The sequence below is a fragment of the Neoarius graeffei genome, chromosome 26, assembly GCF_027579695.1.
Source record: "Neoarius graeffei isolate fNeoGra1 chromosome 26, fNeoGra1.pri, whole genome shotgun sequence".
In the NCBI taxonomy this organism is placed as follows: domain Eukaryota; kingdom Metazoa; phylum Chordata; class Actinopteri; order Siluriformes; family Ariidae; genus Neoarius; species Neoarius graeffei.
Window position 1 is genome coordinate 33,801,954 of NC_083594.1, and position 27,240 is coordinate 33,829,193.

At 43.1% G+C, this 27,240-nt stretch overlaps 1 protein-coding gene across 3 annotated transcripts in view; it reads left to right on the forward strand.

The window, feature by feature from the left end:
* The window catches only part of hdac11 (histone deacetylase 11), a 147,034-nt gene that overhangs the window by 65,123 nt on the left and 54,671 nt on the right, over positions 1-27,240 (forward strand). For all 3 annotated transcript variants that reach the window (XM_060909879.1, XM_060909880.1, XM_060909881.1), the window contains 3 exons: positions 863-905; positions 3,296-3,372; positions 4,552-4,614. In XM_060909879.1, the coding sequence (XP_060765862.1) occupies positions 863-905; positions 3,296-3,372; positions 4,552-4,614 (183 nt within the window). The remainder of the gene's footprint in view (positions 1-862; positions 906-3,295; positions 3,373-4,551; positions 4,615-27,240) is intronic.

The following is a 27,240-nucleotide window of genomic DNA, read 5'->3' on the forward strand; positions in this document are numbered from 1 at the left end:
GATGAACCCAACAGGGTCAATGGCATACCACCAGATGGCATGTGGAAGAGCCACTCAAATGGCCAATGGATGGCATCACTCGGCAAGTCCACTGTCAGGTCTGTGGCACTTTTGTGCACCACTTGGCATCAGATCCGGAGGTCCAGAGAGACAACATGAGGAGGGCACGACATCATTTGTCTTAGCTTATTGTACAAGGTGCTTCGTTAGGAGAGGAGAATAGTATGTGAGAGCTCACGAGGCCAGACATTCCGTGGCGGCTCGGCCAGGCCATTTGTGCCACTGCTGTGTGCGACTCCTCTGTCACTCTGGTGCTGGCCTTGCGGCCCATCTGCATTTCTGCGCATCCTAATGAAGCAGTTATCATCTTCTGCAAAGTAATATCTTTTACTAATTTCTTCACCCATTTTCACACTCCTGTTTCTCAGTTGAATAAGTCACCCATGTATCACTTCACCACATATCAAAATAAACATTTTGTTTAGCCTAAGATTGAGAGTGGAACAGTGTGATGTTTTTGAAAACTGTTGATTTTGTGCCAATAAATTCATGCTAAATCCCTTTCTCAGAATAGTTCTTGCTATTTTATTCAGCATTTGTGATTTGTGTTAAAAAAAACCCCCAAAACTACAGCAGCCAAACCCCTCATTCCATAGCTTTAATAACAGCATGTTTCAAAGCTTGTGTTAAAATTGCATCATGCATAATGTAGTTGCTGATCCTGAAACATTGCCCTTTCATAATGCTTGAGACACTCCAAAAACTCTTCAGAAAACATATTTAAGTTTGGCGCCTCCCCAGTAACTCAGTTTAAGTGCTTTTTTTTTTTTTTTAAATATAACCAATTACTTTTGTTTTCTAGGCTGGAAAGCTCGCCATGGACAGAGGATGGGCAATTAACGTAGGTGAGTTCTTTTTTTCATAGTCTTTCATTTTGTTTAGCCTACAATGTTATCTTGTTACCAGGCTATTTAGGCAATGTTAAATGGTAATGTTAGGTCTTATATTTAATTTGTTGGCATTTTGCATAATTACCTTGTTGTTATTAAAAATTATTATTTAATAAAAGCATTGCTGTGATGTAAATATAAAGATTAAGATGAAACGTTTGCTCAGTTGTACTTCTTTCTGTGTTCTGACTGTGCTGTTATAAAACATGCACAAAAACCTCAGACCTTGATATTCCCAGTTATTATAGGTTTGTACAAATGAGTAGTTCAGGTACCTGGGTCAAGCAGAATCCGTGTCTGGCTTAATATAGATATTTAGGCACTGCTAGAAAGTGGCACTCCTGATGAATGTATGAGCAAAATATTTGCAAGAGCACAAAATCAGCCTGAATAGAATATTATAGCATACGAGCCATCAAATTGTGTAGTGTATTTTACCTCAGTAAATTGCTGTATTGTCTTGTGACAGTGATGCCAGTAATGAGATACACATCACAGTTACGAATACATATTTATTCCTTTCTTTGACATCGCATGTCATGTGCCAGAAACACCACCATGACATTTATTATGGTGTGACTCTCCTGAGTGCCTGGTGGACAGCAGTGAACCAGCACTTTCACTTTACACCATTAATATGATGATTAGTATGAACCAGTCTGACCATTTTCCTCTGATCTCTCTCATCAATAAAGACAGAACCGTCACTCAAGTGTGTGGTTTTTTTTTTTTTGCACCATTCTGTGTAAACTGTAGAGACTGTTGTGTGAAAACCCCAGATGATCAGCAGTTTCTGAAATACTCAAACCAGTCCATCTGGCACCAACACCTATGTCACAGAGATCACAATTCTTCCCATTCTGATATTTGAAGTGAACATTAACTGAAGCTCTGCATGATTTTATGCATTGTGTTGCTGTCAAGGGATTGGCTCATTAGATAACTGCATAAAACAGCAGGTGTATGGGTGTTCCTAATAAATATATAACCTATATAAAATGTGTGTAGGCTATAATTGAAAGGTATCAGAAAAAAATGGTGTATCGCAGCTTGCTGAACATGGAGCTGTATACCTGCCGATAAGTTAGTGTGCCCAATTTGACCCCTGTCCACCACTGAAAGCCCCTACAATGGGCACCTGAGCATCAGAACTGGACCAAGGAACAATTAAAGAATGTGGCCTGGTCTGATAATTTTTTTTTTCTTTTACATCATGTGAATGGCTGAGTGTGTGATTGTCACTTACCTGGGGAAGAGATGGTACCAGGATGCACTATGGGAAGAACGCAAGCTTGCGGAGGGAGTGTGATGTTCTGGGCAATGTTCTGCTGGAAAACCTTGGGCCCTGGCATTCATGTGGACGTTACTTCAACACATACTACCTACCTAAATATTGTTGTACATCCCTTCATGGCAACGGTATTCCATGATAGTAGTGATCTCTTTCGCAGGGTAATGTGCCATGCCACACTGCATAAACTTTACAAACAGTTCAGGGTGTTGACTTGGCCTCTAAATTCCCCACATCTCAATCTGACTGAGCATCTGTGGGTTGTGCTGGACAAACAATTCCAAATCCATGGAGGCCCCAACTTACAGAACTTAAAGAATCTGCTGCTAACATCTTGGTGCCAGATACCACTGCACGCTTTCAGAGGTCTTGTGGAGTCCATGCCTCGATGGGTCAGAGTTGTTTTGGTGGCACAATGGGGACCTACACAGTATAAGACAGATGGTTTTAATGCTATGACTGACTGATGAATTTCTTTAAATGTGCCCTAAGTTGTAAATATAATGTTAAGGCATGGAAATGTGTTGCTATTCACCTCCATCTGGGTAAATATACTGTGCCACCAGCTTTGATATTCCTATGATTTAGGTAGTGTATTATTCCCAACACAGCAGTAATTTGGCAGTGTTAGTGTGCGTTGTGCTGATATAGCAGCAGGATATTTTAAACACCCCAACAGGTTGAAAATATGCCATCAACCTTTGAAAACATCTAGCCAGCATTGGTCCTTGAGCTAGAAACTGCTCTAACAAACCTGCTAAACACGGCTGAGTCAAACTGTATGTTGCGAGCAGGGAAATCACCAAACTGACCTGAATTACAGCTTTCCAGGACTGGAATTGGGAACCTCTGTCTTCAGATAAACATGTAAAAAGCCACTAAACATGCATTACCCAGGTGATAGGTTTGTTCTTGTATTGGAAAACAGGATTTTTTTTTCTTATAGCACCCAGTCCTGCGATCCACTCAGTGGGACACTTTTTTAAATGAGATCTCCTGAGGAGTTGTGCATGGCTGATGGCACTCAATCTGCCTTTCTGCCTTTCTGTCTCAGGAGGAGGTTTCCACCACTGTTCCAGCGACAAAGGAGGGGGTTTCTGTGCATACGCTGACATCACACTTGCTATAAAGGTACAACACAACCATTTTAAAGCAAGAAATTGTTTGAATTGGCATTTATCTTGATAATGGTCATCCTGTTTTTAATAATAGGCTGCATATGTAGCAGTAGATGTAGATTATCCTCTGTTTTAGACCATTTAACTCTTGCATTCTGTTCACTGCTTAGCATAGGATGTAATGTGCAAGTCGCCTTTTTAAATTTTTTTTTGTGCAGTGTATAAATATTGTATTTATTTATCCAATATACAAGTACCAGTCAAAAGTTTCCACACTTGTTACTATGAATGTGTCCAAATGTTTGATTGGTGCTGTACTTGGTCTGCATTATTAGTAAAATAAACTAATAATGTCTGTCTGCATATCGCAGACCACAGAAAGTAGGGAGTGGGAACCATGTTTTCTAGATATGGCTTGTCCATGTATCTTTACAGATTTTGATAGCCAACTAACGAACATGAGCCATCCAGACATAACTTCTGAGAGAACTTAAGTCATATTTATATCTGGTGTTAATATGCACTGAAAACATTAGCCAGCTAACTAACCTTAGCTACCCAGGCAAGTCTTTGAGGAGGATTCTTAAGTCTCATTTTAAAATTATCAAAATATTTACAAACAATAGCCAGCTAGCTAACTTGAGCTAAGCACACAGGTCTTCTGAAATTATTTTAACTCATATTCATGGATGTACATAATTTTCACTAATGTTAAAGGGTTTGTCCTGCCAGCTTGCAGTCTACAGACAGACCTTTCTCAAATAAACATTGTTATGGATACTCCTTGTACGCAGAGGCTTAAATTGTCCCATAGAGTGTGAATGAATAAAAGAAATGTGACTCTAATGGGAATATATGGTAACCATTTTTATTTTTAAGACCAGTCATATACATTTTAATTCACCTTACTCTACTCAGCTCAAAAGGAACTGAGCCAAGAACATCAAATGCAATTCAAATTAAATGCATTTTAAATTGTATTATAGTTTACCCACCATTAAATAAGGAAATAATTAAACAGTTGTTTCATCGAATACATACCGGTAAATATCTCAGACATCAGTCTTTTTCTCTGTTTTGCCCACCTCTCCCACATACACACTGATTGTTGCCATGTACTTGTACACACAAACTCTCCATTCTTTTTCTTGTGAAACTGTAAAATCCTGCCCTGTGTGTTGTCTTTCTACAGTTTCTGTTCGAGCGAGTGGAGGGGGTCTCCAGGGCCACAATCATTGATTTGGATGCTCATCAGGTGAGCAGCAGTAATTTTCTGAGAAGCTACAAAGGAACTGATACTATAGACAAGATCTCTTGTTTAGCGATCAATTGAACTGTCTATTGCCCATTCATTGTCTCCTACACTACATGTGCACCAGTTTGTACCTTGAAACACACTGTGGTATTCTTTAACTTTTCATACCAAGTTTTAGTGTGTTGTTAGAGTAGTTGCAGGATAATTACTATAAATGGCATCCTTTTTTTTTTTTTTGGCACTTATTGCCCGTGAAGGCACAAGGCTAAAGAACATTACACCATGGTGTGAAGATATGAAGTTTAACTTCTCGTGTTGAGAAATATTTTAATCCGTTCCCTCCACTCACTTGTGAAATATACATTCACCATTCAAAGCTAAACTTCATATCTTCACATGACTGTGCAATCTCCTATCTATCTATCTATCTATCTATCTATCTATCTATCTATCTCATCTCATTATCTCTAGCTGCTTTATCCTTCTACAGGGTCGCAGGCAAGCTGGAGCCTATCCCAGCTGACTACGGGCGAAAGGCGGGGTACACCCTGGACAAGTCGCCAGGTCATCACAGGGCTGACACATAGACACAGACAACCATTCACACTCACATTCACACCTACGGTCAATTTAGAGTCACCAGTTAACCTAACCTGGATGTCTTTGGACTGTGGGGGAAACCGGAGCACCCGGAGGAAACCCACGCGGACACGGGGAGAACATGCAAACTCCGCACAGAAAGGCCCTCGCCAGCCCCGGGGCTCGAACCCAGGACCTTCTTGCTGTGAGGCGACAGCGCTAACCACTACACCACCGTGCCGCCATCTATCTATCTATCTATCTATCTATCTATCTATCTATCTATCTATCTATCTATCTATCTATCTATCTAGTATATGAGAGCACGCGCGTGCTCTGGAAAAAAAAAATTCCAACACAAGCACACCTCATTTTACATAATGAGGTACTGATTAGGTGATTACCTGAACCAAGTCTTACTTAACGAGGAAAAGTATAATAACCACTGCTGTGGTCATCACTATCATCTTGCAATAGGACCAGTTTGGATGGCAAAAACAGTGCTAGTAGTACACTAAATTTAACTGGAATACAAAAATATCTATTCATCTTGCCAAAAGAGTTAAAAAAAAGAAGAGTTTTGAGTGAGAAAAAGAAGGGTTCAATTCTGGCTTTTCTGGCAGAGGGATACAGTGAGCGTCATGTTGCTTCCATCCTCAAAATTTCAAAGAGGGCAGTTCATAAGAACAAGGTCAAGCAGCAGACATTGGGGACAACAAAGCTGCAGATTAGCAGAGGGCAAAAACAACTTTCCACTGACTGGGATGATCATCGACTCCTTCGAATGTTACTCAACAACCGTAGGATGACATCAAGTGACCAGCAATAAGAAGGGCAAGTGGCAGCCATGGTTAAGTGCACAGCAAGGACTGTTTGAAATGGGCTCCTCCGAGTGGGGTTGAAGTCATGCAAAGCTAGAAAAAAAGCCCTTCATCAATGAGAAAAAGAAGAACCAAGCTGAGGTTTGCCAAAGACCATAAGGATTGGACTGTAGAGGACTGGAGTACGGTCATCTTCTCTGAGGAGTCCAATTTCCAGCTTTTCCCATCACCTGGTCATCTAATGGTTAAACAGAGACCTGGAGAGGCCTACAAGCGGCAGTGTCTCACACCCATTGTGAAATTTGGTGGAGGATCAGTGGTGATCTGGGGGTGCTTCAGTGCTGATGGGGCAGATTTTTGTTTGTGATGGACACAATCAAGCCATGTGCAAGGTTATCTGGAAAAAAAAATAGCTTCTTTCTGCTCTGACAGTGTTCCCTAACTCTGAGGATTGAGTTTTCCAGCAGGACAATGCTCCATGCCACACAGCTAGGTCAATCAAGGTGTGAATGGAGGACCACAAAATCAAGACCCTGTCATGGCCAACCCAATCTCCTGACCTGAACCCCACTGAACACCTCTGGAATGCGATCAAGAGGAAGGTGGATGGTCACAAGTCATCAAAGCTGAGCTGATGGAATTTTTGCATCAGGAGTGGCATAAAGTCACCCAAGAGCAACGGGAAAGACTAGTGGAGAGCATGCCAAGACACATGAAAGCTGTGATTTAAATGTCAGGGTTGTTCCACTAAATATTGATTTCTGAACTCATCCCAAGTTCAAACATGAGTATTGTGTTGTTTAAAATTGAATATGATCTTGATTTCTATGCATTATTCAAGGTCTGAAAACGCTTCATCTTTATTATTTTGACCAGTTGTCATTTTCTGCAATTTAATGCTCTGACAGTATTTTTATGTAGAATTTGGGAGAAATGTCAGTAGTTTATGGAATAAAACAAAAATATTCATCTTCTTCAAACACGTACATATAATAGTAAAACCAGAGAAACTGATAATTTTACACTGGTCACATAATTTTTTCAAGAGATGTAGGGGTGTGTGTGGGTTTTTTATTATATTAAAAAAAAAAAAAGGTGTGTGTGTGTGATATATACGGTATATATGTATGTATGTGTGTGTATATATATATATATATGGGGGCGTTGTGGCTCAGGTGGATAAGGCGCCATACCATAAATCCAGGGTCCCGGGTTCGATTCCAACCCGAGGTCATTTCCCGATCCCTCCTCATCTCTCTCTCCCACTCATTTCCTGTCGCTACACTGTCCTATCCAATAAAGGTGAAAAAAGCCCCCCCCCAAAAAAATCTTAAAAAAATATATATATATATATATATGTATGTGTGTGTGTGTATGTATATACATATATATTTACAACCCCGATTCCAAAAAAGTTGGGACAAAGTACAAATTGTAAATAAAAACGGAATGCAATAATTTACAAATCTCAAAAACTGATATTGTATTCACAATAGAACATAGACAACATGTCGAAAGTGAGACATTTTGAAATTTCATACCAAATATTGGCTTTTTTGAAATTTCATGACAGCAGCACATCTCAAAAAAGTTGGGACAGGGGCAATAAGAGGCTGGAAAAGTTAAAGGTACAAAAAAGGAGCAGCTGGAGGACCAAATTGCAACTCATTAGGTCAATTGGCAATAGGTCATTAACATGACTGGGTATAAAAAGAGCATCTTGGAGTGGCAGTGGCTCTCAGAAGTAAAGATGGGAAGAGGATCACCAATCCCCCTAATTCTGCGCCGACAAATAGTGGAGCAATATCAGAAAGGAGTTCGACAGTGTAAAATTGCAGAGAGTTTGAACATATCATCATCTACAGTGCATAATATCATCAAAAGATTCAGAGAATCTGGAAGAATCTCTGTGTGTAAGGGTCAAGGCCGGAAAACCATACTGGGTGCCCGTGATCTTCGGGCCCTTAGATGGCACTGCATCACATACAGGCATGCTTCTGTATTGGAAATCACAAAATGGGCTCAGGAATATTTCCAGAGAACATTATCTGTGAACACAATTCACCGTGCCATCCGCCGTTGCCAGCTAAAACTCCATAGTTCAAAGAAGAAGCCGTATCTAAACATGATCCAGAAGTGCAGACGTCTTCTCTGGGCCAAGGCTCATTTCAAATGGACTGTGGCAAAGTGGAAAACTGTTCTGTGGTCAGACAAATCAAAATTTGAAGTTCTTTATGGAAATCAGGGACGCCGTGTCATTCGGACTAAAGAGGAGAAGGACGACCCAAGTTGTTATCAGCGCTCAGTTCAGAAGCCTGCATCTCTGATGGTATGGGGTTGCATTAGTGCGTGTGGCATGGGCAGCTTACACATCTGGAAAGACACCATCAATGCTGAAAGGTATATCCAGGTTCTAGAGCAACATATGCTCCCATCCAGACGACGTCTCTTTCAGGGAAGACCTTGCATTTTCCAACATGACAATGCCAAACCATATACTGCATCAATTGCAGCATCATGGCTGCGTAGAAGAAGGGTCCGGGTACTGAACTGGCCAGCCTGCAGTCCAGATCTTTCACCCATAGAAAACATTTGGCGCATCATAAAACGGAAGATACGACAAAAAAGACCTAAGACAGTTGAGCAACTAGAATCCTACATTAGACAAGAATGGGTTAACATTCCTATCCCTAAACTTGAGCAACTTGTCTCCTCAGTCCCCAGACGTTTACAGACTGTTGTAAAGAAAAAAGGGGATGTCTCACAGTGGTAAACATGGCCTTGTCCCAACTTTTTTGAGATGTGTTGTTGTCATGAAATTTAAAATCACCTAATTTTTCTCTTTAAACTGAGAAAATTTATCATTTAAACATTTGATATGTCATCTATGTTCTATTCTGAATAAAATATGGAATTTTGAAACTTCCACATCATTGCATTCCATTTTTATTTACAATTTGTACTTTGTCCCAACTTTTTTGGAATCGGGGTTGTGTGTATGTGTGTGTGTGTGTATATATATATATATATATATATATATATATATATATATATATATATTAGGGCTGTGCAATATATCGAATATACTCGATATATCGACAAAAATTCTGTGCGATACATAAAATTATTATATTGTAACTATCGAGTATTTTATGGTCATTTTCCGACTTGCGTTCGTTTCGTGTTTGTTGTGTTTGTTTAAAACATTTCCCGGTGGTTTTCTCCCTGTCCCTCAGGCAGTAACGTGAGAGGCTGCCTAAGGGTAAAGAAAACAATAAAGTCATGCACTCGCCAACCAATCCCGGGTGACATCTCGGTGCTGAAAGGAACTTCCGGGAAGATTTTCTAGTTTTGGTTGTGTTGCCAGATTGGGCGGTTTTAAGTGCGTTTTGGTGGGTTTTGAACATATTTTGGGCTGGAAAACGTCAGCAGTATCTGGCAACACTGCCGGCGGGAAGATTTCCTGGTTCCGGTTTACAGCACTGACTCAGTTCATGCAATCGCTGATTTTGCATAGGCTACCGTGTAAGCTCTGTCAATTTCAGCGACAAATTAAAAATGGAAGCGGACGAATTGGTTCCTAAAAGAACTAGTAAGGGGTCAGTCATCTGGCATTTTTTTGGATATCGCGAGGAGGACATGGAACAGCAAATGCCAGTTTGTAAAGTGTACAAAAAAAACCCTGTCATCATGAAAGGCAGCAGCCGGAATTGTACACATCTGAGAGGCAGAGCCAGAAAACATTGAGTTCAAAAGTGTGCAAAGAGAAAAATTGTGTTTTGCAGATCTCTCTCTTCTCTCCCTCAATCTCTCTCTCTCTCTCTCTCTCTCTATTGTGAATGTTCCAGTGGTTCTCAGTAGTCAGGTTAATAGCTTGGAGATCTCATCTCATCTCATCTCATCTCATCTCATTATCTCTAGCCTCTTTCTCCTGTTCTACAGGGTCGCAGGCAAGCTGGAGCCTATCCCAGCTGACTACGTGTGAAAGGCGGGGTACACCCTGGACAAGTCGCCAGGTCATCACAGGGCTAGCTTGGAGATCTATTTTTTTAAATAATTTAATGAAAGAGCACTTTTCTTATTTAGGCTAAATGTCTTTCTCAGTGTTGAGCTTGCACTTTATTGGTTTGAGCTCTGAGCAGCTCTGTATTGTATTGCCCTTTGTTGCAATTTTCAAGATTGTTTTTGCAGTTTGTGCCACATCTTTGTTGAATAAAAATACTGTAGTCTTATTTCAATTCAATTGTGATTAATCATGAACATGAAAATTTAAAATGTGTTGTTGAAAACCACTTGTAAAGTTAACCAAGAATGTTATTTAATCTGCAGGGATTGTAGTGAAAACAGTAAAGAATAAAAGTTAGATTTCATGGGGTCCTTTAGAGGAGATTTAAATATATCGAGATATATATCGTATATCGTGAAATGGAGAAAATGTATCGGGATATTCATTTTTTCCCATATCGCTCAGCCCTAATATATATATATATATATATATATATATATATATATATATATATATATTAGGGCTGTCGAAGTTAACGTGATGATAACGCGTTAACGAGATCTCAATTTATCGCAATTAAAAAAAATAGTGCCGTTAACGCAAATTCTAATTTGGCCTTGCGAGTCACCCGTAGTTCCTGTTGAGGCTTGTCGCGCGCTGCTTCAATAAGAGGAAGTGTGAGTGATGGAGAAAGGTCTGTTAAACGGGAAGTTTCATTTCAAAAGTAGAGTGTGATTGAGCATAGACATATAAACATAGACGCCACCTTCTGCGTAGAATCATACGTCATCCCTGTACCAACAGGTTTACCGTCCAAACGAGATCACATGGGATTACCTTTCACAGGTGAGACTGGAAGAATACTTTTCATTGTATTTGGTCATTATAACGTAATATTACGAACAGATTTTCCCGACTTTGTGGCTAATATGATGTCTCGCGCATAATAGCCGCTCGGTGAAACCTGTCTCCAAACAGCGAAGTATTTCCTTCGTAACTACGCTGATAACACTTTGTGTTTTTGTCAAACATTGGAGCTTTGTATTCATTCTGAAGGTTTATTGTTATTAATATTGAATAAAAAGTAACTGGGATACATCATTGTTAATTATCATTCAAATTTTAGGTAAATTATTTTAATTTGCATCTTATACGGATTTTATAAGGGAAATATGGATTTTGGAGGTTGGTTATACAGGTTTGATTGACCAAAGGTTGACATGTATGTTTATAACCATCACCATTAAAAGTTATGTGTTATTTTGATGCCTGTTTGTTTCCCAAATATATACGTGTGTGTGTTAATGGGTGAATAAAAGGCATCGAGTTAAATATTATTGTAGAAAGGGGCTTCATGAAGTTCAGTCCATTTACTTGCATTGGTTTACGGGGAAGATTTGCCACATCCAATATGGCGGACACTCTGACGTATCCCAGCAACGGGGCCACCAGCTCAATGCGGCGTCTATGTTTATAATATGTCTATGGTGATTGAGTTGGTTTTGGTGTGCACTTATACTTTTGCAAAGTGAGATTTCAGTATGCTGTAGCACTGTGATATGACACTAAATGTCTTTATTGAAGTCCAACTGCAATTTATTTTTGTTTGCACAGTACTGTGAAGTCCTATAGGCTGTGACTGAATACAACTCCAGCACAATTGAAGTTTTATTTCATTTTTATTTTCTTTTGTCACACATGTCTGAACTGAGACACAGTAGTATGTGACTACATGTTTTATATTTGACACTACAGCTCCCTAATCCATCACAAAATCCAATTTTGTGTTTTGTATGTTCAGTACTGCCTAGTATGTGAGTGAATAAACTCCCTTACCATTTTCTCTTGTCCCAGCAGTTTTTAACAAGTACTTTTAGCATAAAATGTGTTCACCATTTTAATTGTAACATTTCACTTTAAAAGTCTTATTCATTTACATAGATTTAAAAAAATGTGATTAATCGCGATTAACTATATGAAATTCTGAGATTAATCGCGATTATTTTTTTTAATCGTTTGACAGCCCTAATATATTTATTTATTTATTTATTTATTTGTATGTAGAATAGAAAAATTTCACTCTGATGCCCAACTTTTGAACATTATTAAAAATTTATTCTCGACAAATGTTTCAGCCTTAGGAAGGCTGAAACGTTTGTCGAGAATAAATTTTTAATAATGTTCAAAAGTTGGGTGTCTGAGTGAAATTTTTCTATTCTACATTATCTATATTTACACTGTTGGGACCCGTGGTATCCTCTGGATCCTTTTGGACAGAGTGGTTGTTGGCTGACAGAGACTTTTTACTCTACTTATATATATATATATATATATATATATATATATATATATATATATATATATATATAAAATTACACACAGATATATATTTATATATATAATGTGCGTGTATGTGTGTATACTGTATGTGTGTGTGTATATATATATATATATATATGTGTGTGTGTGTGTATGTATGCATGTGTGTATACTGTATGTGTATGTATGTGTGTGTGTGTGTGTGTGTATATATATATATATATATATATATATATATATATATATATACACACACACACACACTGTATATCATGTCCTGACTTCAACCCTACTGAAAATATATGGACCATGCTTATAAGTCAAGTCCATGCCAAGAAAAAAAAATTAATTGAACTCTACCACTTCTACCATGAAGAGTCGTGAAATATCCAACCAGAATTCTGCCAGAAGCTTGTTCATGGTAAACAAAAATGCTTGGTCAATGTGAATCTTGCGAAGTGACATTTTACCCAAATATTAGGTGTGCTGTATGTATAATTTTGACCCTGTGTTGATTACAGAAAACCCAAAGAAAATTAAAACTTGTGCACCAAATTCTAGTGGTTTTTTTTTATATTAAAGATGTATGCTGTACATTCTGCCACAGAAAAAGAACAGTTCAAAGAAATTGCTGAAAAAATAAAATAAATAAATCTACGCAACTGCCCAAAATGATCTAAGAAATCACCCAACATTTATCATAATGCATGTAAACCCCAAGCATGGCTATTGTTGGTACTCCCAGCTGTTGATTAGTTCACCATTTTTAGCAATATATCTGCAATACGTCTGCTTAGCCTTGTACCTTCACCGCCAAGGAGTGCACAGGCAGAGTGCTTGCAGGTCGGTCAGTAGAGAGGCAGGTAGGCCATCCAGTCATTTCATTTGGACCAAATGAAATGATTGGATGGGCTTTTTACAAATCTGTGTCTGCCACAGATGACAGATTTTTCCTTTTTATTTCCAGAGCATTTGATTTTATTCATTGCTGTCAGCTGTACAGAAATATAACAAAATTGATGCACATTTTATGCTATAAATGCTGTCAATAAGTTCCCTACCCTGCTTTTAATTGTCGTACATAAATTTTCCAGAGAAACATGATTGCTTGATAAGTGTCCTCCATCAGCTGTGTAAACAGTATTCTTATGAGGAGGTGAACCCAACAAATATTTAAAATAGTTGATAATGAAATTAGCTTTTGTTAAAACATGACATTTATTCAATGGGGCTTCAAAGTACTGAGTGTGTAGATGAGCTCTTTTTCCTTTTTTTTCTCACTTGATTGCTTCCCTAATAACTAGTGATGGAAACAGAGATGTCATTAATGTTATGCCCATCACTGTTGGGGTATAATATAGCAGACACACACACACACACTTCAACAGTGATGGGCGTAACATTAATGACATCTCTGTTTCCATTACTAGTTATTATGGAAGCAATCAAGTGAGAAAACAAAGGAAAAAGAGCTTGTCTTATGTATTTTTTTTAAATCAGAAGTGGGTGTGCAGTGGATATAAATAATAATAATAATACATTTTATTTGGCAGTGCCTTTCACAGCACTCAAGGACACTTTACAGATACAGTGGGGCAAAAAAGTATTTAGTCAGTAACCAATTGTGCAAGTTCTCCCACTTAAAAAGATGAGAGAGGCCTGTAATTTTCATCATAGGTACACTTCAACTATGAGAGACAGAATGGGGGGAAAGAATCCAGGAAATCACATTGTAGGATTTTTAATGAATTAATTGGTAAATTCCTTGGTAAAATAAGTATTTGGTCACCTACAAACAAGCAAGATTTCTGGCTCTCACAGACCTGTAACTTCTTCTTTAAGAGGCTCCTCTGTCCTCCACTCATTACCTGTATTAATGGCACCTGTTTGAACTCGTTATCAGTATAAAAGACACCTGTCCACAACCTCAAACAGTCACACTCCAAACTCCACTATGGCCAAGACCAAAGAGCTGTCAAAGGACACCAGAAACAAAATTGTAGACCTGCACCAGGCTGGGAAGACTGAATCTCCAATAGGTAAGCAGCTTGGTGTGAAGAAATCAACTGTGGGAGCAATTATTAGAAAATGGAAGACATACAAGACCACTGATAATCTCCCTCGATCTGGGGCTCCACGCAAGATCTCACCCCGTGGGGTCAAAATGATCACAAGAACGGTGAGCAAAAATCCCAGAACCACACGGGGGGGACCTAGTGAATGACCTGCAGAGAGCTGGGACCAAAGTAACAAAGGCTACCATCAGTAACACACTACTCCGCCAGGGACTCAAATCCTGCAGTGCCAGACATGTCCCTCTGCTTAAAGTGCCATTCCACCATTGGATGTATTCTTTGGCATAAAATACAATATATTTTGACAACATATATAAATGGTATCACTAGATAGAGAAATCTTTTAGCTTCAAAATGATATATCAAACATAATTTTTTGACAACGACAAGTATATTAATTTTGCGACCAAAGTCACCTACCCTTTTAATTTCTGTGCGTGATGTCATCGGCAGGTTCCCCTTCTTGTGTACCACGTGACGTGTGACGTGGCACATATTATCAGCAATGGCGGATAGAAGGCGATAAAAATAATACCAATAAATCTAGCTAATACCAATAAATCTAGCTAACTGAAAGATTAACTCAAAATTTTTGGCAATTTTTTTGGCCCCCATATACAAGGAGAAATGACTCTCTCACTTTGGGGGTTTCCTGGTCTAAACATAGACCGACACGTGGTACACAAGAAGGGGAACCTGCCGATGACATCACGTTTCACTACCGCGCGGAAATTAAAAGGGTAGGTGACTTTGGTCGCAAAATTAATATACTTGTCGTTGTCAAAAAATTATGGTTGATATATCATTTTGAAGCTAAAAGATTTCTCTGTCTAGTCATATTGTCATAAAATATATTGTATTTTATGCCAAAGAATACATCCAATGGTGGAATGGCACTTTAAGCCAGTACATGTCCAGGCCCGTCTAAAGTTTGCTAGAGAGCATTTGGATGATCAAGAAGAGGATTGGGAGAATATCATGTGGTCAGATGAAACCAAAATAGAACTTTTTGGTAAAAACTCAACTTGTCGTGTTTGGAGGAGAAAGAATGCTGAGTTGCATCCAGAGAACACCATACCTACTGTGAAGCATGGGGGTGGAAACATCATGCTTTGGGGCTGTTTTTCTGCAAAGGGACCAGGACGACTGATTTGTGTAAAGGAAAGAATGAATGGGGCCATGTATCGTGAGATTTTGAGTGAAAACCTCCTTCCATCAGCAAGGGCATTGAAGATGAAACGTGGCTGGGTCTTTCAGCATGACAATGATCCCAAACACACCACCCAGGCAACGAAGGAGTGGCTTTGTAAGAAGCATTTCAAGGTCCTGGAGTGGCCGAGCCAGTCTCCAGATCTCAACCCCATAGAAAATCTTTGGAGGGAGTTGAAAGTCTGTGTTGCCCAGTGACAGCCCCAAAACATCACTGCTCTAGAGGAGATCTGCATGGAGGAATGGGCCAAAATACCAGCAACAGTGTGTGAAAACCTTGTGAAGACTTACAGAAAACGTTTGACCTCTGTCATTGCCAACAAAGGGTATATAACAAAGTATTGAGATGAACTTTTGTTATTGACCAAATACTTATTTTCCACCATAATTTGCAAATAAATTCTTTAAAAATCAGACAATGTGATTTTCTGGATTTTTTTTCCTCATTTTGTCTCTCATAGTTGAGGTATACCTATGATGAAAATTACAGGCCTCTCTCATCTTTTTAAGTGGGAGAACTTGCACAATTGGTGACTGACTAAATACTTTTTTGCCCCACTGTAAACGGACAATAAAAAAGAAAACAATGAAATTACAGCAAATATGCAGATTTAAACAGATGAGTTTAGAGCAGGGGTGGGCAATTATTTTTTCCATGGGGCCACATGAGAAACAGAAAATTTTGTGGAGGGCCGGACCAAAAGGCTGAACTAAATTCTGCATAATATTAATTGTATTTCTTTATATAAAGCAGTAAATAATATTGTTTTTACAAGCTGCTAAGACTGGTAAGAGTATGGAAAAAACGAGGTTGCCTTACAAAAAATGTAATTTATTCAATCAAATTTCCCAAAACAATGGTTAAAAAAATGTGAACGTTTGTACCATTTTTTTTTTCAGTCACATTCACCCCAAAACACAATAAAGACATCACAATATTATCTTTCTACTCCAAATATCAAGCAAGATGCATCATATTATAATAATGATGCTGTGTCGATTCGGTGTAGGTATCAGATCTACAGATCGGCTCGGGCTCCAGCGCCTGCTGGTGACGTCACACTGTGTGATTGGCTGGACCGTTTGAAGGATGACGTACAAGTTTGTGGTTGGTCTGGACAAATTACGGAAGTAGTTATCGCGGGATTAGGTTTCGTGGGATTTCATGTCGTTCATGTCGTGCGCATTGCGTTTTTGTTGAACACAACTTCAAAATAAAAGCACTGCACATTCAGTCCATGCATGAGGTAAAATTAGAAAATGCGTTTATTTTGTAATTTCTAATTAACCTTACGTGGGCCGGTCAGAATGAACCAAAGGGCCGGATGCGGCCCGCGGGCCGTAAAATGCCCACGTCTGGTTTAGAGTCTTGATTTAAACTGAGATAAAGAAACAATGTTACGGATGTCTGGTGGAAGAGAGTTCCAGAGTTGGGGAGCAGAGCGGCTGAAAGCTCTGCTTCCCATGGTGCTGAGGCGGGCGGGTGGCATAGAGAGGTGAAGGGAGGAGGAAGACTGGAGGGAACGAGAGGGGGTGATAATGCGGAGGAGATCAACGAGATAAGGGGGAGCGAGGTTGTGGATACCTTTGAATGTATAAAGAAGGATTTTGAACGTGATACGAAATTTGACTGGGAGCCAGTGGAGCTGCTGGAGGACGGGGGTGATGTGGTGAAAGGAGGGGGTTCGAGTGATGATACAGGCTGCAGAGTTTTGGACCAGTTGAAGCTTATGGAGGGATTTGTGGGAGACACCGAAAAGAAGTGAATTACAGTAATCAATACGCGAGGTGACAAGGGTGTGAACTAGAATGGCAGTGGTGAGAGAGGGGCGGAGACGATTAATGTTGCGTAGATGGAAATATGCAGACCGAGTGATGTTATTGATGTGGGAGTGGAAAGAAAGTGAGCTATCGAGGATGACACCCAGACTCTTAACCTGTGGGGAGGGGGACACTGTGGAGCTGTCTATGGTGAGGGAAAAACTGTCAACTTTGGATAGGGAGGATTTGGTGCCAATAATAAGAAATTCAGTTTTATCACCGTTTAATTTGAGGAAATTTGCGGTGAACCAGGATTTGATTTCAGAAAGGCAGTGGGTAAGGGAAGAGGGAGGGAGAGTGGAGTTCGGTTTACTGGAAAGATAGAGTTGGGTGTCATCCGCGAAGCAGTGAAAGTGGATACCATATTTATGGAAAATATTGCCGAGGGGAAGGAGGCATATGATGAAGGGGAGGGGCCCCAGGACAAAGCCCTGAGGCACACCTGAAGTTATGGGGGAGGACTGTGAAATAAAGGACTTGAGCTGAATGAACTGAGTGCGGCCAGTGAGGTAAGAGTGGAACCAGAGAAGGGGAGTGTGAGTGATGCCAATGGAAGAAAGTCTACTGAGGAGGATGGGGTGAGAAACGGTGTCGAAGGCCGCACTCAGATCAAGGAGGATGAGGATGGAAATCAAACCAGAGTCAGATGCCATGAGAAGGTCATCTGTGATCTTTATCAGGGCTGTCTCTGTGCTGTGGCGGGGACGGAAACCGGACTGGAATTGTTCATATAGGCTGTTTTGGGTAAGATGGGTGTGGAGCTGAGAAGTAACAGTTTTCTCTAAAATTTTGGAGATGAAAGGAAGGTGAGAAATGGGGCAAAGGTTATTAAAGTTATTAGGATCTGAACCAGACTTCTTCAGGATGGGGCTGACGGCTGCAGATTTGAAGAGAGTGGGAACAATTCCAGAGGACAGTGAGGAGTGGATAATAGCTGATATAAGGGGGAGAAGAGAGGGGAGGCAGGATCTGACCAGAACTGTAGGGAGGGAATCCAGTTGACATGTAGAAGGCTTGGACTTGGTGATAAGCTCGGATATTACTGAGGGACGAGGGAGTTCAAAGGTGGAAAATGAATGACAAGGCAGAAGTTGTTCAGGAGAGGGGGGAGGTTGTGGAGCCAAGATGCTGGTGGATTTTCATGACCTTTTCATTGAAGAACCGGAGGAGAGAATTACAGGTGTCCGTGGAATAGAAGTGGGGGGGTAAGGAGTCAGGGGGTTGGATGATGCTGTTAAAAATGGAAAAGAGAGTCTTCGTGTCGCCTGCATTAGAGCAGATGAGTCCAGAGTAGTATTGTGATTTAGCATGAGAGATGGAGTCCTTATAAAGAGATAGCTGAGCAGTATACATGTCTTTGTGGATGGTAAGACCAGATTTCCTGTAGATTCTTTCAAGCTGTCGATTTTTGGATTTCATGGCGCAGAGATCGGGAGTGAACCAGGGAGCAGACCGAGTAAAGAAAACAGAACGAGATTTGACAGGAGCGAGTGAATTGAGAATGTTGATAAGACCGTTATTGTACAGGGTGACAAGATCATCAGGAGTGAAGGAAGAGTCCGGTGTCAGGGTGGCGATACAGGAGGAGAGGGTGTCCTTGTTAATGTCCTTAATGTTGCGGAATGAAATGACACGGGGGGGTCTTGGAAATGGAGAGACGGAGGGTGACATTAAATGAGAGGAGGAAATGGTCTGTAATATGGAGTTGATCAGCAATACAGTTGGAGGGGGTGAGACCAGAGCAGCAAATTAAGTCCAGGGTGTGTCCTTTTATGTGTGTGGGGAAGTCTGAGAACTGCTGGAAGCCAAAACTGTCAAGTGATGAAGAAAAGTCTTTGGTGAGGGGAAGAGCAGTATTGTCCAGGTGTATATTGAAATCTCCCAGCAGAATTACATTCGGAGAGAGAGTGGAAAGGTGGGTGAGAAGGGCAGAGAACTCATTTAAAAAATTCGGTGTGAGGCTTGGGGGGACTGTAGACTGTAGCAATGATTGTGGGAGTGGGTCCAGATATTTGACAGGCAAGGCATTCTAATGACGAGAGAGGAGGCACAGAAACTGGAACAACCTTCCACTTCTCGCGGTAAAGTATCACGAGACCACCTCCATGACCAAAGCCGCGAGGTTTGCAAAAGTAAGCAAACCCCGGAGGAGTAGAGTCATTGAGCTGGGAAAAGTCACCAGGTAGTTGCCAGGTCTCATTCAAACAAAGAAAATCAAGCTTACGGTCAGTAAGGAGATCCTGGATGAGATGTCCTTTGCCCGTGAGGGAGCGGATGTTCAGCAGACCAAAGCTGACGCTGGTGTTGTCACTGGAGAGAGGAGCATTAGCCGGCCTAGCCAGGCGGGCTAACACACTGTGGTCGACAGACCGGCCAGTGTTTGTGGGTGGGTGGCGAGTGGAGGACCAGAAGGAGGTAATCCCTTTGGCGCCGGTGAAGAGGAAACCCCGCCGAGAACCACGGTGAATGTACCTCGGGCGATGCTGGAAGCCGATGTCCGGATGGAGATGAAGAGCTGCCGGTGGAGATCTGGACCGCTGAGAGCGGAGCCTGAGAAGCTCCGCTGCCGAATACTGGAGTAGTCCTTCCACAGGTAGATGGAAGAGAGACAAGAGAGTCCAGACCAGTAGGGACCACACACAAACCCTGCTGGCCCACATAGTGAAGCGCTGTAGAAAGGCAGTGACGTGCAGCTGGGCGGTGAGCCGAGCAGGTGGGCAAAGTTATCCTGCTATCACATCAGGCTACAGAGGAGGATTAAGATTCCCAAAAGAGTAGAAATATGGTTGGAGTGTGGCTGGAGAACCGTAAAAACACTTTTTAAAAGTTGCCGGTGAGCAGCATCAGCAAAACGCTCCAGCGTTCACTCAACCATTGTATACATAAAATGTATACACACTGTTAAAATTGTAGGTTTTGTGATGGAAAAAAATTTAAAATGATTGTCAGATTTTTTTCCCATGCTTAATGTAATATAGCAGCCATCCATCCATTATCTAGACCGCTTATCTGTTTGGTGACCAATTCCCCTATCTATCAGAGCTAACACAAAGACAAACAACCATTCATGCATGTTCTCCCTGTGTCTGTGTGGGTTTCCTCTGGGTGCTCCCATTTCCCCCACAGTTCAAAGACATGCAGTTAGGTTAACGTGAGGCGGCCTTGGGCTGAAGTGCCCTTGAGCAAGGTACTTAACCCCTGACTGCTCCCCGGGCACTCTGGTGTGGCTGCCCACTGCTCTGGGTGTGTGTGTGCGTGTGTTCACTGCTTCAGATGAGTTAAATGCAGAGGATGAATTTCACTGTGCTTGAAGTGTGCATGTGACGAATAAAGGTTTCTTCTTCTTCTCTATGAGCAATTTGGAGCAGCCACTTGACCTAATCCGCATGTTTTTGGACTATGGGAGGAAACCGGAGCACCTGGAGGAAACCCACGCAAGCATGGAAAGAACATACAAACTCCACACACAAAGGGCCCAGTCAACCACGAGGTTCGAACCTTCTTGTTGTGAGGTGACAGCAATCAACAAAGTCCAAGTGAATAACAAATATCTCTTTTTAGAAACAAGAAAAAGAAAAAACTTGCACTAACCTAGTTGCACAAGAATTGCACGCCCCTTAACTACAACTTTGTTGAAGCATCTTTTGCTTGTAATGCAGCAGTCTTTTTCTGTAAGAGTCCTGAAAAAGAAGTCCTGTTTGTTGGTGTATTAACAACCAGACATTAAACAGGTCAGCCAAGGAAAACAGCCACAGTTGATGATGACAGAAACATTGCGATAGCTGTGAAGAAAAACCCAAAAACAGTCGGTGACATCATGAGCAACCTTCACAGGGCAGCAGTGCCCTTTTATCACAATCCATTGTTCAAAGAAGACTTTGAGAGCAGAAATATAGTGACCACAGCACAAGATGTAAACCACTCATTAGCAGTATGAATCTGAAACCCAGATTGGAATTCACAAAGAAATACAGAGATGAACCACAAAAGTTCTGGAACCAAGAATACCCTATTCCAAAGTGATGGAAAGACCAAACTGTGGAGAAAGAGAGGATTGGCTCATGAGCCAAAACGTATGAGCTCATTGTTCAAGTATGGTGGCATGAGTGTTCTGGCTTGGGCTTGCATGGCTGCTTCTGTAACTGGTTCACTAATCTTTATTGATGTCATGATATTGGCAGCAGAATTAATTCAGAAGTCTACAGAAACATTGTCTGCCAATTTACAGAGAAATGCATCCAGTCTGATTGGGATGAACATCATGCAGCAAGACAATGACCAAAACCACACACTAACACAACAAAGGACTTCATCGGGGAGAAAAAGTGGAAGGTTTTAGACTGGCCAAGCCAATTGCCAGACCTTAACCTAATTGAACATGCATTTCACCTCCTGAAGAGGAGCCTGAAGGGAGAACTGAAAGACTGCAATAAAAGCCTGGAACATCACAAAAGAATGCAACAATTTGGTGATGTCAGTAGTTTGCCTGGCTTGATTCAGTTATTGCAAGCAAGGGATATGCAACCAAATATCTTTACTTTAAGACTGTCCAATAATTTTGCTTACCTGAAAATTGGGGGGGGGGTCTGCCACCATATACATTGCGACCCCGCTATAACGAACTCTTACTACGAAATTTTGCATATAACAAACCAAGTTCATGTCCCCCACCTTTAATGACAATGAGTCGGAGTCTTAAAAAAAAATCATTACTGAGACACGTCTACACATATTGGCGCTGCACGCTCCGAGCACCATTAGGACTAATTGCAGTATTACAGTATGATGCATCTGTTCCAGATTAGAGCGCAGTCACAGTGCACGCTTATAAGGATTCTCAAAATACACAGACTCAGTGAAGTATGTGTGCTGTACTTAGTGTTTCATATTACCAAGCATTGTATCTGTGTGTAGCACTTCCTGATGTGGGTGGAGCTCATGAGCTTCTTCACGGGAGGCGAGAGTTGATGTTTATCCAAAGGTTTTATTGAGCTTTTCAGCTTCTATCTATCTATCTATCTATCTATCTATCTATCTATCTATCTATCTATCTATCTATCTATCTATCTATCTATCTATCTATCTATCTATCTATCTATCTATCTCACACATGCATTGTGGTTGGGGAGAGAGCCCCCTTTCTCTGCTCTCTCCTTTTATGCTCCGTCCCTGTAACAAACAGTGATGCACACATTAATTGACAGCAGGTGGAATGACTTAGCCACTTACCTTCCCTGACCCCGCCCTCCATTCACAGACTGCTTCTTGGCTATGCCCTCGCCGCCACATATACCCCCCACCGCCCGACTCAGGCCGGGGAGCCATCCGGCCTGAAGCTGACTCCCCCCCCCGATGGGACAGGAACCACCATCTGCGCCCCCGGCCTGTGGATCACCTCGAACTTAAGTGGCTGGAGGGCGAGATACCAACGGGTGATCCACGCATTGGCATCCTTCATGCAGTGGAGCCACTGGAGGGGCGCGTGGTCCGAACAGAGAGTGAAAGGGTGCCCCAGCAGGTAGTATCGGAGGGCGAGGACCGCCCACTTGATGGCGAGACACTCCTTCTCAATTGTGCTGTACCTGCCTTCACACATCGAGAGTTTCCGGCTGATGTACAGCACGGGGCGTTCCTCGCCCTCCACCTCCTGGGACAAAACGGCCCCCAGCCCTCTGTCCGATGCATCAGTCTGCAAAATAAACGGGAGAGAGAAGTCAGGGGAGTGTAAAAGTGGCCCCCACACAGTGCAGCTTTTACCTCAGAGAAGGCCTGTTGGCATTGCTCCGTCCACTGGACCGGATCTGGAGCCCCCTTTTTAGTGAGATCGGTTAGCGGGCTGGTGACGTCCAAATAATTAGGTAGAAACCTACGATAATAGCCAGCCAGCCCCAAGAACCGGCTCACCTCCTTTTTGGTTTTGGGCCTCGGGCAGGCCACAATTGCTGCGGTCTTGTTAATTTGGGGACACACCTGCCCATGGCCCAAGTGGAACCCCAGATACCGTACTTCCACCCGCCCAATCACACACTTTTTTGGGTTAGCTGTGAGGTCCGCTCTCCTCAGTGACTTTAGGACAGCCCTCAGGTGTTCCAAGTGCCGCGGCCAATCATTACTGTAGATTACAATGTCATCTAGATAGGTGGCCGTGTAGGCAGCGTGAGGGCGGAGGACCCTGTCCATAAGCCGCTGGAACGTAGCAGGCGCCCCAAACAACCCAAAAGGGAGCGTGACAAATTGGTGTAACCCAAACGATGTGGAAAAGGCTGTTTTCTCTCGGGATAGAGGAGTCAAGGGGATCTGCCAATACCCCTTTGTTGGATCCAATGTCGAATAAAAGCGAGCAGCGCCTAACCAATCAAGTAACTCATCAATGTGAGGCATTGGGTATACATCAAATTTAGACACCACATTGACCTTTCTATAGTCCACACAGAACCGGACCGACCCGTCGGTCTTGGGAACCAGGACCACTGGGCTGCTCCATTCACTGTGGGACTCCTCGACTATGCCCATTTCGAGCATGGCCTTGAGTTCGTCCCGAACCACCTTTTTCTTGTGTTCGGGCAAGCGGTCAGGGCGGCTACGCACTACCACTCCTGGGGTCGTTTCGATGTGGTGTTCTGTGAAGTGGGTACGACCAGGAAGGGGCGAGAACACGTCGGAAAACTCCTTCTGCAATTTTGCTACCTCTGTGAGTTGGGCTGGTGAGAGGTGGTCTCCCCAAGGATCCGGAGTGGTCCGAGATGTTATCTTTTTTACCTACGGCCCCAGCTCCGCCTTCTCTGGGACTACCAAAGCCAACACCACGGGGACCCCCTCATTCCAGCGTTTTAAAAGCTTGAGGTGGTAGATTTGCTGTGCCCCACCCCTATCCGTTCGCTTCACCTCAGTTGACGTCCCCAACTCGCCGTGTGACCTCAAAGGGCCCTTGCCACTTGGCGACTAATTTAGAACTCGACGTGGGCAATAATATGAGCACTTTGTCTCCCGGCGTGAACTCTCTAAGGCGCATGCCCCTGCCATACAGCCGGCTTTGACGTTCTTGTGCCTGCCGTAAATTCTCCTGGGTTAGGTGCGTGGAGGTGTGGAGTTTTGCGTGCAAGTCAAGAACGTACTGGATTTCATTTTTACTCTGTGAAGGTCCCTCCTCCCAATTTTCCCGCAGCACGTCCAGAATCCCATGGGACTTACGCCCATATAATAATTTGAAGGGAGAAAACCCCGTGGAGGCTTGCGGGACCTCTTGTACTGCGAACAACAGGGGTTCAAGCCACTTATCCCAATTACGTGCATCTTCACTTACAAATTAACAGATTATGTTTTTGAGTGTCTGGTTAAATCGCTCTACTAAGCTATCCGTTTGTGGTTGATAAACACTGGTGCGGATAGACTTAACCCCCAGTAACCCATACAGCTCGCGCAGTGTACATGACGTAAACGAAGTGCCTTGGTCTGTCAGGATTTCTTTCGGAATCCCAACCCAAGAGATAAAGCGGAAGAGCTCTTCCGCAATACTGCGTGCTGAGATATTGCGGAGAGGCACTGCTTCCGGATATCGCGTTGCATAGTCCACTAGAACTAAAATAAAGTGATATCCCCGTGCTGACTGATCTAATGGCCCGACAAGATCCATCCCAATTCACTCAAATGGGGTCTCGATTAGAGGAAGACAGTGCAAAGGCGCTTTTGGAATGGCCGCGGGATTTACTAATTGGCATTCACGGCATGCCGCACACCACCGACGGACATCCCCGCGAATCCCTGGCCAATAGAATCGGGTCATTATTCGGGCTAGTGTTTTGCCCCAAGTGTCCAGCCATGGGATTAAAGTGAGCCGCATGGAACACGAGGTCCCTATGGCTCTTTGGGATTAACAACTGGGTTATTTGTTCCTTGGTTTGAGTGTCCTGCGTAACTCGGTACAATTTATCTTTAATAATGGCAAAATAGGGGAAGGTTGGTGCTGCGCTTGGCTGAAGAGTTTGACCATCGATTACTCTTACTTGGTCAAACGCATGCCGCAGAGTCTCGTCTCGCGACTGCTCTAACGGGAAATCCCCAAGAGAATCCCCGAGAGAGGGAGGAGGAGCGGGCTGCTCCTCACTCTGTCGTGGTGTTGATGTAGATGGCTCTGCGACAGCTCCTCCAGTCAACGCCACACCGGGACCTTCCCGTGACCTACTAGTGCAGGACCAACTGCATGTTAAATATTCCATTAGGTTTTTAAATCCCGGCCAATCAGTACCCAAAATCAACAAGTGGGTGAGACGGGGACTAACCGCCGCCTTTATTCTATGCATTTGGCCCCGGAATAGAATTTGGACAGACACTAGAGGGTAATGGTGAACATCCCCGTGCACACACACCTTCACCGCTTCTACTCCCCCTAATGCCTCACCTTGCACCAGGCATTGGTGAATTGAGGTCTGATTGCAACCGGAATCCACCAAAGCGTGATATGTAGCCCCTTGGATACTCACCGGTATGCGATACATTCTGGCCCGATTGGGGGCGGTTTCTGGCGTGTCGGGGATCCGGATTACAGCACCCACCTCCCTTGCGGAGCTCTGACCTTGGAGATGGTTACATTCCCTGCCACGCCAGCACACCGGCCCAGGCTTTCCCTCTGCACTGGTGTTATGGGTGTCACTCACCTGAGGGGGAGACAACACAGACACAGGAGAGAGGAGGACACCATGGGTGCGATGGGCCGGCTGGGGAACGGGGTGGGGAGGGGGGCGAGAGACAGGGGGAGAAAAGAGAGAGAGAAGAGAAGCAAGGGGAGACGCCTCATCTGCCTGCCGTCGGAGCCGCCTCCAGATGGTCCTCCTCCAGCTCGATGGCTCGCTTCAGCGACGCCGGGTGATGACACTGGACCCATTCCGCTGTTCCTTCCGTAAGTTGAAAGACAAACTGCTCCAGTGCCACCAGATCGATGATCTCATCGGCGTCGTGGTTTTCCGCCCTCAGCCAACGCTGGCAGCCATCCCGCAGTTCCTGGCTGAATGCAAATGGCCGGCCGACTTCCTCCAATGCCAGCGTCCGGAAGCGCTGGTGATGTTGCTCCGGGGAGCGGCCGAGCCACTGCAGGATGGCTTTCGTTAGGTCAGCGTAGACCAGCTGGCTGTCAGCAGGGAGCTGCTGTGCTGCGAGCTGCGCTTCGCCAGTCAGGAGCAGGAGAAGGCACGCCGCGCGCTGCTCCTGCGGCCACCCCCACACCTTGGCTGCTTGCTCGAAAAGAGCGAGGAACGCTTCCGGATCGTCCTGCGGTCTCATCTTTGTGAGGGTGGCGGCAGCGGTGGTCAACGCCCCTGCTGATGCAAGCCGGTGCCGGAACGCCTGGCGATCTTCCTGCTGGGCCAGCATCAAGGCTTCAAAGCGTTGCTCCTGCTCCTTTCGGAGGGCGATCAGCACTTGATGCTGGTTCTGCTGGGCGGTAGCAAGGGCAAGGATGAGCTCTTCGAACAGCGGGGACTCCATGGGGTGGTTCTCTTCTGTGCTCCCAGCTTTTGGCACCACTATAGCACTTCCTGATGTGGGTGGAGCACAGAAGCACAGCAGGCGAGAGTTGATGTTTATCCCAAGGTTTTATTGAGCTTTTCAGCTTCCTTTTATCTATCTATCTGCCTGTCTGTCTATCTATCTATCTCAGTGTTTCCCACAGACCAGGTAGCAATTTGTGGAGCTCCACTGTGCCGATGAGGGAATCATGCGCGGTGGTGTCGTGGCGGTCGGTGGAGTCGGTCATTGGGGTGTATGCAAAGTGTTTACAGCGGGCGGTGTTCAAACACACAGT